This window comes from Necator americanus, chromosome II (assembly GCF_031761385.1).
Source record: "Necator americanus strain Aroian chromosome II, whole genome shotgun sequence".
NCBI classification, from domain to species: Eukaryota; Metazoa; Nematoda; class Chromadorea; order Rhabditida; family Ancylostomatidae; genus Necator; species Necator americanus.
Genome location: NC_087372.1, coordinates 35,026,705 through 35,040,845, shown reverse-complemented (window position 1 = coordinate 35,040,845; position 14,141 = coordinate 35,026,705). Strand labels below are relative to the sequence as shown.

Genomic DNA, 14,141 nt, shown 5'->3' with positions numbered 1-14,141 from the left:
AATTTTGTTCCTAGATTATGAGTATGACCCCTCTCAATTCGCCTTCGCCCTGATCGTTCTAAAAAACGGCGTAGGAAACTGCATTAGTTTTTACGAGAGCCATTAGAACCCGCCGTCTTTGTACACGCGCTGCGCTGCTATGAGCGAGCGGTCGGAAATCAATGAGATCTCCTCAGCAGCTTATTCAAGTAAAACTAATGAACAAACTGTTAAGGGCATCCGGCTTTAGACCGAGTATTGATTGATCTTCTTGCGGATTGGATTGGTGTAACGCAGTGCCAAGGAAGTTTTACTATGCCTACACGTTCGTCGGTTCAAAATCATGGTCAACCGAGCCTTTTATCATTCAAGTCCATAAATTGGCACTATGTAAACAGAAGCATTAATTCGATTTATTGATTGGTTCCAGCAAGTCATAGTATAGGCTAGATATGCGTTCGTAAACCTTAAACGATTCTGAGTTGAAGTGAACCCGTCGGCGTTTCCCAGCCGGACTGATTAACTCCAGACATTTAATCCTTTATCTTTTTAAATCAAATAATTGTTTGTAGGTTCGTCGTTCGCGCAGGAATGAATACATCAACAAACTACTTAATGGATGTTTTCTAGGATCTGGAGAAATCTAAACCAGTACGTAAAATTCTTTCTAGAACGTGAAGGAAAATTCTTACCTGTCGATATTCGCTGAGAAATTCAGTAACGCTAACCGCCATGAAACGCTCAGAAAAGGTGAGACGACCGCAGAAATGCCAATGCCACACTGATCAAGTGAAGTTGAAATGTGAGCGAAACAAAAAAAAAGACAAAAGACTTTTGAGACGTGATGTAGTGGATTTCTCCGTGAAAACCAGGTAGTTTATCCGAATATTCAGATAACGATACCCTTAAGAAGAACCACAACAGCAAAACTGTGTGCAGGTGATTATGCCTTAGAAATAGTACAAGGATGTGTGTTCAAACGTGCATCGTAAGAAAAATCCCGTTCCCACGTCACTTTTTCTTGCGATGACTAAGGAACTGGACTGGTTTCCATGATCCACAACCCGAACTCTACATTTTCCTTGGATTTCCGCATCACGTCAGTTTCGTGACACGCTGCCTTCAAGCTTGTCCTGACAACCGCGACAGCAATTTTTCAACTTCCACCACTTAACACACGTACTCCCTTCCTTTGGTTCCGCTCTAATCAAGGATGCATCTGCCGGTTCCGCACAAAATAGGTCCAAATTTATTTAGTATGAGAAATGAAGTACTCTAAGAAGCTAAGAAGTACAAAATTACAGCTACAAAATTTGGAGCACTTGGATTGTTTTAATGACTCTTCCTGTAAGCTTATGTGCGTCAATAAGGCTTGGAAAAAGATGAGGGTAGCAGTGGAGAGGTATTGTTGGATGAAGGACGAGAAAGGCATAGAATCTGTAGGGGAGATACCGCGCAAGACTACTATTATTATTCCAAACAAAAATTCCTGCTTATAGATGACGTATGGAACACCTTTGGGCACCTCGAGTGAGAATACCACTACCGTTCCGCCGGTACTCTCAAACATAGGCGAGGAAAACACGATGATCATTATGATCATATGATACGACAACGAGAATTACCGCGCTCCTAAAATCTTCTAAAGAAGTTTCCTGAGACTTCCGAGCGGAAAATAGTTGCATCAAACTGCACGCATAAGAAAAACATCTGTTCAGAAGCAATCACCTCCCACTGCGTGACCAAACGATCAATTAAAAGTCATGCGGTTACTGTTACAGCCATGCCGAACCATCGCTTCGGAACCACCGTTTCCGATGTGGAAAATGCTTCCTGGGCCTCTTCTGCCGAGACGAAGAGGTGAAAATTTCAACGGAACAGGAAAAAATGGAAATATGTACCAAGTACGCATTCACTTCATGGTGGATAGTCGTTTCTTCGAAACCTTTAGCAATAAGAAACCACGACAGCACGCTGTTTTTTATTGGATACGTTTATTTGCACTTTAGTCATTGTTTGAAAGTTTTTGTCACAATGGGAACGATCTCCGTGTGGTTGCTGTTTGTGTGTTTGACGCCCAACATGCATGTGGAGTTGGTTCAAGTTAGCTGAACACTGGGAACAGGGAAGGGGCTCCCATTGCCCAGCATCTACAGCGGTTCTGCCCAAGCGGCACAAATTGCTTTCGGGAAAAAATGATTGAGCTGTGCTCGAGAACCTAAAAAACCTAGACGAAAAAAATAGATTCCAACCTCCTCAGGTTCTATGACAAAGTTCGAGTATCTGTGACCCTGATAGAATGGTCATCTGCGCACAAAGTGGCACGATGGGACCTCCACTCATTCCTTCAGTCAGGATTGCAGCTAACGATGGTCCCATACCGATCGCCACCGGTTACGTAATTGCATCAGGATACTCCCGCTCGGCTACGCTTTTTGGGTAACCTCCGCTCGGACAATCCTAGCACGGCATAGTGTCCAACTCGAAGTGGGTCGGTGAAGCTAAGATTTTTGATCGACGGGAGACTCTTACTCATCTCTGCGATCTGATGGCAGCAAGCGAGGGTCCCGTTTGACGCAATTCGACGAAAAATTCGTTAAATCCGCAAAAATAGCCACCCTGCTATGGTGAAATGAATGGAGATACGTATGTCAGAAGAAATCGCTTTTCAAATGGTTTCTTTCCTATAAAATCAAAGTAATCATTAGTTACAGTCCGTTAAAACGACTTAAAACGAGCTCCGGTGCAGTCGCGGTCGAAACGACGCGGTGGTGCGTAGCGGTTGCGAGCGACTCAGCCTGCATGGATGAGAGGAGCTAGTGAGGGTTCCATCTTAATAACAGGCGCTAACAATGAAAAACGACGCAATGATAGTGGGACAAATTTAAATAGAATATTTTTAAGGCAGTTTATTCATGTTGTGAAAATATAAAAATGGTGGGTAGCATCAGAATAGAGTAGGGAGGAGCGAAAGAACGTTGATAAGTCAACGGCTAAGTCGGCGCACACACTTTCGAGCACATTTATTGCATATTGGAGATCACTGGTAGGTCATGGCGACGTTCACTGCAGGAGTCGTACAGGAGGTGAAAATGTACGCTTAGAATGTGACGAAGGGGGCCGGTTCTGTCATGGTGCGTTTATTTCATACGCCCTAATATAAGATACGTGATCATTTATGATGCTATAGAATGTTGTATAAAAAGTGGTTCCATCGGTTGTTATTCACGAAGTGAATTCGGTGAAAGGACGCAAGAAACGGGCTCAGCGAAAAACTAATTGCGGTTGCAGTTGATTATGCGCTCTGATTTTTCTTCACTCTTATTTAGAATTCCTACAATTGCTTCTAGGATCCTCAATGAAGTGTACAGTCTGGTCAAGACAACTTGAAGCCGGGAACTGTACCGTAGAACAGCGCAACAGGGCTAGCGGTTGCGATCGAGGTGGGACCATTCCTGCACTCCGATTGCATCAGGTGAGGGTCCTAGCTAGATTACAACCGCTGGCTTCACTGCGCCACTACGAGAGCAGACGCTTGCGCAGTTGCGCCAGTCGGATTGAACGATTATTACATACACCTAAATACCATTCGCTGAAAATTTCATAATCTACTATTTATACACATATTTATTTATTTATTCACATGCATCAATGGCGCAGGTCGATTCGATTTAGTATAGGTCGATTTATCCAGATGTCAGGTTTCGGATGACCAACTTAGCCCAAGGCAGAAGGGCCGTGGGTTAAGTTGGTCATTCGAAATTCGACACCATGGGACTCTAGACGAATCAGACGGGAGAAATTAAGCAAAAGAGTTCACCAACTTTCGTGGTCCTCAAACGATTAACTATCACAATATAAACTGACATCTTTTAGCGATAGTTCAGTGGATTTTCCAGCCACGAAGTAAGCCTCAAACTGAGGTAATTAAAGTTTATTAAAACCAAACAGATAAAGTACTTAAACATATAATATACACGAGAGAGTGAGGAATAGCAACAAAAAGGCGAGACATGGAAGTCGTGAATAAAATGAAATGAGATCATAATAGAATGCTGCGAGCCCTGACGTACGAAGAATTCTCTGATTGGGGAATGAACACTGGTAGATAGTCCAAATTTCATTGTCTGAGCTCGACACAACACTACTCTCCCAATTTGATTGTGCTCGAATACTCCTAGTCCAGCAAATGTGCCAGCTGCGCGAGAGTGCAACTCGTACAGATAGCTTGTTATTCGAATGCGCTTTGTCTGAGCATTCTCAAGCAAGAATACACTAGATTTTGTTCTTTTATTTTGATGCTTCGTGGTCACGTCTGTGACAAGACTGCATTCTAGACCAAACCAACCAGATGTTGCCAAACTCACTAAGAGAATGTTATTCAAAAGCAGGCGAGAGAGGAGATAATACGACGGAACAATTCAAAAGGAGGTATAACCGCAAAGTATCCTTGTTGTTGAAACGAGTTTCAACTTCATTTATGGTAGGGTTAAAACGACATGAAGCACGGTGCAATTGCGTACGGGGGTTCTTTCGAAGAGGCACGGTGGAGCGCAGCGGTTAGGAGCGTACTGGAACCCTTGCTGGCACAGCCTATTGCTGCAGTTTGCATTGGTCCCACCTCGGCTCCAACTGCTGCCTTCACCATGTCGTTTCGAGCGCGTGCGCAAATGCACCGTGCTTCATATCGTTTTGAGCCAGCTATACATGTATGTATATGTGTATTATACTATATATATATATATATATATATATATATCATTTGCATATGTATTTATGTAAACTATGTCTAGATCTACAGTTTCAACCAACTGAGCTAAACCGAGCCTTGACTTTGCCTACTTTTCGCCGTACTACCGTAGACGTACGCATTTACATGGCACCGCTTGACCGTAGCGCGTGTCCTCGCGCAACTCCTGCAACCTGACGCAAACGCCTGTGCGATAGAAGTCCGTTGTTTCTAAGGCTTTAATTTCTTTGTTGCTATTCCTATCGCTAACTGGTTACTACCAATAAACATGATGAATTGTAATTAACGAATTAGCTACAAAATCAAAAATAGCCAAACTTGTTCACATTGTTTACGAGTTTTTTTTTTCACAATTTTTGTTTCGGGAAGCTATACGAAAAAAGGATATCCTTCAACGATTTTATCCCAATTATATCGAATGCTTTTTCTCCGAGTTCTTTTTTAGAACCTGAAGCAATACATTAGAAAGCTTTCAAAAGGGTGCATTTAACCGAATGACGCAAATTGTGCTGAGGAGAATGTCTAGAAGCATGGACAAATTATTATTTTTTTATTAATAGATAATTATTACATTGTTCGTTACTAGTCAATTGTTATTAAACACTTAAAGAATATTTCTGACTCTTCACAAAATTGTTTTGAAAAGTCCGATAGAAACCTGAGACACTACAAAGTGTCGACTGCGATGAAGAAGTCGGTGACTTTGATATGAGGAAAAAAAAAACGCCTCCTCAGTCGGTGGCAGAATTTTTGCTCAGGTTCAGGTGACTGTGGCGTGTCTGTCGCAGGCGCACACACTCCGTCCTCCTCTAATCGGCTGATGTCGAGTTCGTCACTGTTTGGACAGAAAAATATCACCGTATCTGTGATGGCGTGAAGCACGTGATGATTCTATCAAATTCCTACGATTTTTCTTTTTCTTGCGAAGGAATTCAAAGCACAGGAGACGAGAAAAAACTCGTGCTAATAGCTGTTCTTGCCACATTTTTTTCCTTCTTCAGACAATTTAGCTATTTGCTGAGGATACTGGAACCATATTAAAGCCACCAACAATGGTCATACTTGCCAAAGTACAGTTCTTGTTGTTTCTTCGATATAACGATGACGAATCGCTGTTAGGTAACCGGTCTAATGCAAGCTACAGTCACACTATCAATAATTTCAGCTGATGAGCATAAAATGTACCGTTCATATGCGTTCCTTCAAGAAGTGGGGGTATTTTTTCTTGAATTGAAGTGGTAGTCTGATCTTTCAGTATTGAGAAGAAGGAAGGCAAGCATAACTTATTGTGAAGATTGGGATTAAATCTGCATCCAAGTTCCTTCTACTATTAGTTCTAGTATTCTATGACCACCGTACTACACAAATTTAGGTATTTCTTGTGCACCCTAAAGTTGTTAATTTCTTGCTGGTTTGTGAAGGTTGGATTGGTCGGGGCAAAATGACCTTAAAGGCATCACCCCACGAATCTGAGGTGGTACGGATTTTCAGGTGAAGTATTGGCATACGGGATGGGAGACTATGGAGAGGGGGGTGATTTCATACATTTCTTCTAAATTGCCGTAAAAAACGGCCCGGAAGATGCGGCGCCGCACAGGGCTGGCGCGCTCCAGTCGAACTCCTTGTAGAAAACAGTGCGCCAGAACGCCTGAAGCTATATCTTCAGGGCTATTTTATACGGCAATTAGTAAGAAATTACCCCCCTCTCCATTCCCATCCCGTATACGAATACTCCACCTGAAATCCGTACCACCTCAGATTCGTGGAGTGATACCTTTGAAGGCAAGGATGCAGGGCACTACTTTCTACAAGGAGTTGGACTGGAGCGCGCCAGCCTTGTGCGGCGCCGCATCATTCGGGCCGTTTTTACGGCAATTAGGCAGAAATGGAGTCACTTTCCTCTCCATAATCTACTATCCCTTGCAAGAATACTCCACCTGAAATCTCCACCTCAGATTCGTGGGGTGATGCCCTTAAGCTGGTTCCAGTTGCGTAAGCGGCTGCATTAAGGGCGCCGCGGTGGAGCAAGCAGTTGGGACCGAGCTGGGACCATCGCCAAATCTGCGATGGGCGGTGCCAGCAAGGATCCTTTTCAAACCTACATATCCACTACGCTCTACCGGGCCGTTTCGAACGCAACCGCCTACAACTGCATCGACCTTCAGGTAATTTTGCATCGACTGTACCACACATTATATTTATGAGTAAATCATGTACTTCACACCTACTTTCTGGTTACTGCGTAGCTCATACAAACACATCGAGAGTACGGGTTTGACTTAAACAGAACAGGGAGTATGTAAATCAAATCGAGAAAGGGGAACTTTATAAGTGGCTTGATGCCTCGGCAATCTCGTTTTTATCGAAGCCTTAAGAAATGGTTCGAGGTTTCTGATGCTATGCATATCCGATTAGACTCCTCCTCTCTCTTTGCCAAGCCTCGATATCGTTTCAAGTACGCCACGAGAGAACTCGAAAAGGAAAACAAACTGATCAGTCTCACCGACTAGCAAGACTGCTCAACCACCGCGTTCCTAAGGATTGTCACACAAGAAGGATGAGACCAACGCACTGTATGGATAGATGTGTTGGTGTCTGGTAGTGTTGAGGAACTACATGTGGGACAATCTTATAGCTCACAGAGTGTTATGAACTGCAGAAAGTCATTAGTAATTGAGCACTGATACTGAGCAATTCAAGCAGCAGTTAGATACTGATTCATGTGATTTGTGGATTTCTGGATTTTTTTTCATCATAAAGCCCTATACCATCTAATCCATAACCCGAACCCATATCATATGGATCACTGACAGAAATTCAGAGTGCTTCCAACGCCTTCTTAGTAGACATTTCTTTCTCGAGGGCTAATATGATACACTTTATTTCAAACTCATTTTCATAAGTTTTCTCATTCTTTTGCCGTCCTATTGGTTTCATTAAATTTTTACGCCTTTTACCAGCTAAATGTTCTTTGATACGCAAGCTCAGCATCCCTCCAGTTAAAAGGCAATGAACGCTAGGAATTTTATGTGTTAAATGAGGCTTAGCAAGGAGAGAGGTGGAGTTTGATGGGATGTGCATTTCATAAAAACAAAACCTCGAACCATTTTCATGCATTTGACAAAGGGGTTGTCGAAACGTTAGGCTGTCAATAAAGCTTCGCCAAAACCTCATTGGCACAAACAGAAGAGATTAAGCTTCAGCCCAGATGAAGTTCCAGTTCACAATACCGAAGTTTCAAGAAGAGGGGACTTGAAGATTTATAAACGATTTCATAGAGAATTTGTCCATGGATTTTCTTACGAAAGTCACCACGAATTTCAAGGATAAGGATAAAGATAAAGTTTCTGGCGTTAATCAATCCGCTTGGGATGCGCCCTCCTTCAATTCAGAATCGTTTGAGGTTTACGAGCGTGTAACTGGCCTATAGAATGACCTGCGGTGGCTAACCGATGTCGGTGTCGACTCGCTGTTTTTATCCTCCCAGACAAGTCTGGTACCAATTTATCGATTCCGGGATGAAAAGCTTGGTGAGCACTAGGCCGGATTCGAACCTCCGATCAATCGTGCAGACAGCGGAATCTCTAACCGCTACATTAAACCCGCCCTGAATTTTAAGGATATTGATGCTTAATGCAGATTTGAGATCAACACAACTTGTAAGTGCAAAAATCAGGTTTGCTATGCTGGAGACAATGCTGCAGTAAAGAACAACTACTTACAGTTTGAAGCACAAAAACGACGCCAACGTGTGGGACTACGTGGAGTGACCATGCAAGGATAACTACGAGCTAACTCCGGCGAGGCAACTCGTCCACTTTCTTCACAATAATCAACTCGTACATCCAATAAGAATGAAATGCAGTCATTTAACATTAGTAAGTGGGGATATTTATTCACAACACACCACAATCAATATTTTGTGGAGTATAACCATAAATGAAACATGTTCTCTCATTGGGTAAAGCTTCTCCTCCTCTCTGTCTGTGTTCAACAACATGAAGTTCCTTGCATTCCACAAATATTGCGATGTTAGCTCGCAAATTTCTCTGAGAAATCTAGTAGAGCATGCGTAGATTTATCCTCACATGCTTCATTGTTCCATATTTGTCGTGCATGTTTGTTGTTGTTTGTTTGGAAGGCTCAACAAGGTCTGAAGTCTGGTCAATGGGTCTCGGATGGATTCTCGTGCCGTTGTTCAACCTAATAGTAGATACAATTTTAGTAGCAGACACTGTATTTTGTAACTTTCCTAAGAGGCAGGTGTAGCGGTTAGAGATTCCGCTTCCTGCACGATCGATCGGAGGTTCGAATCCGGCCCAGTGCTCACCATGCCTTTAATCCCTCCGAGGTCGATAAATTGGTACCAAACTTGTCTGGGAGGATAAAAACACTGACTTGACGCATCGGCTAGCCACCCAAGTCACTGTATGGGCCAGTTACACGTCCATGAACCTCAAGCGATTCTGAATTGAAGTGAATGTGGGGGCGCATCTCAAACGGGTTGATTGACGCCAGAATCTTTATCCTTTATCCTTTTAAGAGGTTTCGCTATCATGAAAGTTTAAATGAGCTGTAGCCATTTCAAATTATTTCTGATAACTGCTAATGCAGATAAGAACTTGGACCACATTAACGCAAGATAATAACAGAGAAGTAAAAATTTATTACAGTATTAACAAAGCGGCTACTCATGAGTCCCAAGGATTTTTCTTTCATTTCCTCAATAATGTGATTGTCTTACCGCTAGCAGAAGATCATACAATGAAATATACGAAGCGAAGAAAGTGAGGGTCATCCATAAAGTCCCATACCACCTAATCCATAGCCCAAACCCATACCATATGGATACGGAAAACCCATACCCATCCCGTAAGGGTATCCGAATCCTCCGAGTCTCCATGGGCGCATATATCCACCCCATGGGACACCCCAGCCACCATAACCATAACCCCATGGCATGCCATATCCATACCATCTTTTCGCTCGTGAACGCGGTCTGGAAAAAATAGCTATGTTTGAATGTCCGGTTTTCTGTTTTAGAGAAAAAAACTCAACAACTTACTCATTCCCAGCATCTCGCACGGTTCTTGTTATCGCTCCTTGCGTATCCTTTTCGTTATCGGACCATTTACCGTATTCTGGTGGGTAGGTAGCTGACGTTTTTCCATGGGGTTTGATTCCGAAATTGTACGCTCCAACTGGATCTTGTCCAAAGCACAACGGGATCACGAACAGCAAAATTCCAAAATATAGGGCTCCTCTGCAGGTGAGCATTGTCCTGGAATAGGTGTTTATCCTAGTGATCCACGCATATTAAGGACGTAGTATCGGAAGATACGCACAACTGTGCTGGCTAAGAATTTTCCTGCTTTTTTTCTGCTTTTACCGTAGCTAACATTCACGCGTCAACGTACCTACCATCCCCTTTTAAATTTGTAGGCTTCCTAAATTTCACTACAAGCATTTATTTTCTGCTTAAGTTGTTGTTTTTCGTGTTCGTTTTTTTTTTGTTTGTGTTGTTTTTTGTGTTTGTTTTTTTCTGTTCTCATTCATGTTCTGCTGACGAGGTGAACTGCTATAAAAGCGCTGCAACGGAGGAATTGATCACTTCAACTCAATTTCAAGTCACCATCTGTGAACTATCTAGTATCCATTGGCAAAGAGAAGAAAAAAATGATGATCAGTGTGATTTTTCCCCTTAGCTTTCATATTCAGAAAATCAGTACTTTATTTCTCAAAAAACGTTGGGCTCTGAAGTAGCGGTAACGTAGTTTGATAGGTACATGATATACGTTAAAAAATAGGGAATAACAAAATAAATTAATATGATTTTAAAAAAAAAAAAAATTTTAAAAAAAAAAAAAAAAAAAAAAAAAAAAAAAAAAAATAAAGATGAACCCATATGATGAACAGAATCGTCAAATCCATCCAGATAAGTCCATAACACTGAAGATGTGAATATTCTAGTGATCAGAATGAAATTAAATTTTAAATAAGGTAGGAAATAAATAATACGGTGGGAAATAAAAATATTTTGAGAACTGAATCAAATGGATTTACCGAGAAAATTCAACAGATGTAAACAACAGACACAGACACTATAAATTTTCTTTGTAGAGAAAAAAGTAAAGGTGGTGGAGTTCTTCTTGCATGCAAGTATCCGTGAATCACAGTTTTTGTGGGCACAGGAAGAGGTTATGAACATTCAGATTTAGCAACAGATTCATTCAATATCAATTTTTTCAAATCAATTTTTCCTGACCGCATCCGTGAATGAAGAGATATGGAGTTACGATATGGGGTTGCATGGAATTATGGTTATTGGTTAAGCTCGAAAAATATGCAAATTTTCGTTTATAAAAAAATAAAAATAATTTAACAAAATAATAATGATGTATAAGATAATTTTATAAAAAAAAGGGAACTCACGGATTTTCTAACGCACTTTTGTAAATAATCGCATTCGAAAAGACTGGTAGATTTTGTTGTTGCCTCAAAAACTGACGACCAGTAAGGAGGCGCTTTTAAATTTTAGTTCCCGTGAAATCGAGAAATGGAATATTTCGTGAAATTTATGGTGTACGGGGAGGGGGGGGGGGGCGGTTTACGAAAATCACTATTTATTCATTTTTATATTCTTTTTATTTATTTCACTATTCAATATTCTAGCTCAGGAAATTGAGTGATTTTGTTTAGTGACTTCTGATGAGACGAATGAGAGTATTATTCAGAGTAAAGTCAGGGTCACAACAAGAGTGAGGAAAGTCAGAAAATTGACATTTGTACAAAGTTAGTGTTTTATTTAATCTATTAATAAGCAGGGAGAGAAGGAAGCAGCATCACTTTAAAATTAAATACACAGTAATAAGGCAAAGAGTCTCCCGGCTCCAAAGGAACGCCTGCTACGGTAGCGTCAGGAGGTCAAGGGTTCCAGGAGTCATCTAAGCTACCGGATGTGCATCACAATCTAGTGCAGGTACTAATTTCTCACCGTATGCTTCTTATTCAAGCGATGTGGATAAATGTAAATTCCGTAGTCACACAGCTACTACTGTAGATAACAGAAAGTTGAAAAAAAAAACTAAAAATAAAAACATTTACCCCCATATATATACTAGATGAGTTTGTTTTTAGTGATGACAATAAGAAATTCGGCAAACTATGATGCGCTCACAGCAAATGTTAACTCAGGCTGCCTGGCACGCTGCCAACTTGTAGACAACACCTTTCGAACTGTAGTTAATGGCTGAAGAGTCGCTATTTGTGCAGAGTTCTTCTTTGGTGAATTTAAGACTTTAATTGGTGTTTTTGTTTTTCTCCCCTCAACCCGATGTTCAACGATCACATGATTACGAATGACCTCTGAGGGCAAAGAGATGAAATAGGAATTGAACGGAAGGATGCAGAAGGAGATTTGAAGAGAAAAGTCAGCATATTTATCTGTTTACCGTATGAAATAAGAGAGAAAACCAATTGATAACGTTGTTGCTTAATCATGGGACCCTGGTGGAAACCATCTCCTGATTTCCCGAACTAAGGGAGAATTAGGTCAGCTCGCACGCCAAAAAAACTATTCTATAATTCTTCAAAGTCAAAGGAAAGCAAGACGATCTATTTATTTTCGAAAGAGGACATTTTGTATACTTCTTCACGAGAACTGGTCCTTGGCAGTAATAGTGACAACAGTAACAACAGAACAGCTGTGATTTTATTGTGTAGAAATAGAACGGCTCGACAAAACTCGAGAGGAAAATCAGAACAACAGAAGCACGAAATAAAACGAAAACAACAGAAAAAAGGGAAGGAATTGGATGTTCAGACTGACTGAGAGTTTTTTTCGCAAAATTTTTGGTTTTTGAATTACTCCATCAAACATATAACGAGATCAAAACGACATGAAGCACGGTGCAGTTGCGTCAGCGACTGCACTCGGGGAGTCGCGGCATAACGTAGCGGTTAGGATCCAGGGGGCCCTTACTACCACCAACAACGATGAAGTTTGCGATGGCCCCACATTCGACACCTACCGCCGTTTCCACCGCGTCGCTTCGAGCGCAGCCGCTTACGCAACTGCTCCGTGCTTCATATCGTTTTGACCCGACTATGGGTTGCTGAAGCTTGAAAAGTAACATTTTCTACTCTTCACGTTTTGATTTCACCTAAAACCACAGACTTCTCTTTACTTTGAAAATAATTGTTTAAAAAAATTAAAACAAAAAAAATTAGTTAATTTTAAACATTCATCAAAGATAATATTTTCTATAAGGTCTATTGTTACAAATTAAATTGTTAATGAAAATTACAGTGACAAAAAAAAACAAAAAAAAAAACCAAAACTAAATTTGTATCCAATAATTAAAGTGAAGTCTCTGGCGTATCAATCCATTTGGGATGCACCTACGCGTTCAGTATAAATTCAGAATAGACTACAGTTAATGAACAAGTGTACAGACTTACAATGACCTACGAGGGCTAGCCGGCGTATCATGTCGTTGTTTTATCCTCCCAGACAAGTCTGTTACCAATTTATTGACCCTGGAGGGATTGCGAGCTTGGTTGGCACTGGAGCAGTTTTGAACCATCGATCAATCGTACAGACACAGCGGAACCTCTTACCGACGGCGCTACACCCGCTTCCGTCATAATCAATAAGTATTGTGCAAAATTGTGTGAATTATTGTGCAATTCAAATTTGATATCGGAAGATTGGATCGTTCAAGCCAATTTATCTCTGGAAGCAGCTCAAGTTATGAGGAAAATGAAAAAAAAATATGGAAAATATATGGATAATTTTTCAAACTAAAAAAACAGAAATAAGGCTGATCGTAATAGGATGATTCCATAACTTTTCTGACTACATTCATTCATACATACATCCAAGATTAACAGAACCATCTGCAACATTTCAATGCTCTTTGAGATACGTTTAAAATCAGGCCATTCATGGACAGGTTTTCTGCATGTCTATCCTTCTATAAGCGCCTTATCCTCGGGTTTTTCTTCAATGCTGAAACTATTTTCGAGCACAGTTGTGCGTCGAACAATGGAGGGCACATATGTTCGCAATTAGTATGAGCTGGCGTCAAGTTTTTTTTTTTTTTTTTTTTGAGAGAGAGAAATAAAATTACTTTTCATTTCTTCGTCGCTTCATAAATGGGAGGAGATAGCTGGATAAAATCCTTTTCAAAATTCTGCGATTCAGAGCAATAAAAGAAGTTTAGTTTTCTGGAAAACTGAATCACTCAAATCTCCTCCTGACGATTCCAAATCCGTCATTAGCAGATCTGCTGGAAGATATTTAAAGATTATAAGTGATTATATTTATAAGATTCCAAGCGAGTTGTTCCTGCTTAGTAGCTTGTCTTGTAGCAAATGTATACTCGCATGTATTTATGTTTATGTTTAACTC

General features: G+C 40.9%; 1 protein-coding gene across 1 annotated transcript; it reads right to left on the bottom strand.

Annotated features, from left to right (window-relative positions):
* Window positions 1-9,523: 9,523 nt before the first annotated feature.
* RB195_020441 (uncharacterized protein) lies at window positions 9,524-10,006 on the bottom strand (the record flags this gene model as incomplete). The annotated part of the gene is made up of 2 exons (XM_064188733.1): window positions 9,524-9,728; window positions 9,795-10,006. The coding sequence occupies 2 exons, from the start codon at window positions 10,004-10,006 to the stop codon at window positions 9,524-9,526; spliced, it is 417 nt and encodes a 138-aa protein (XP_064044614.1).
* Between the last annotated feature and the right edge of the window lie 4,135 nt (window positions 10,007-14,141).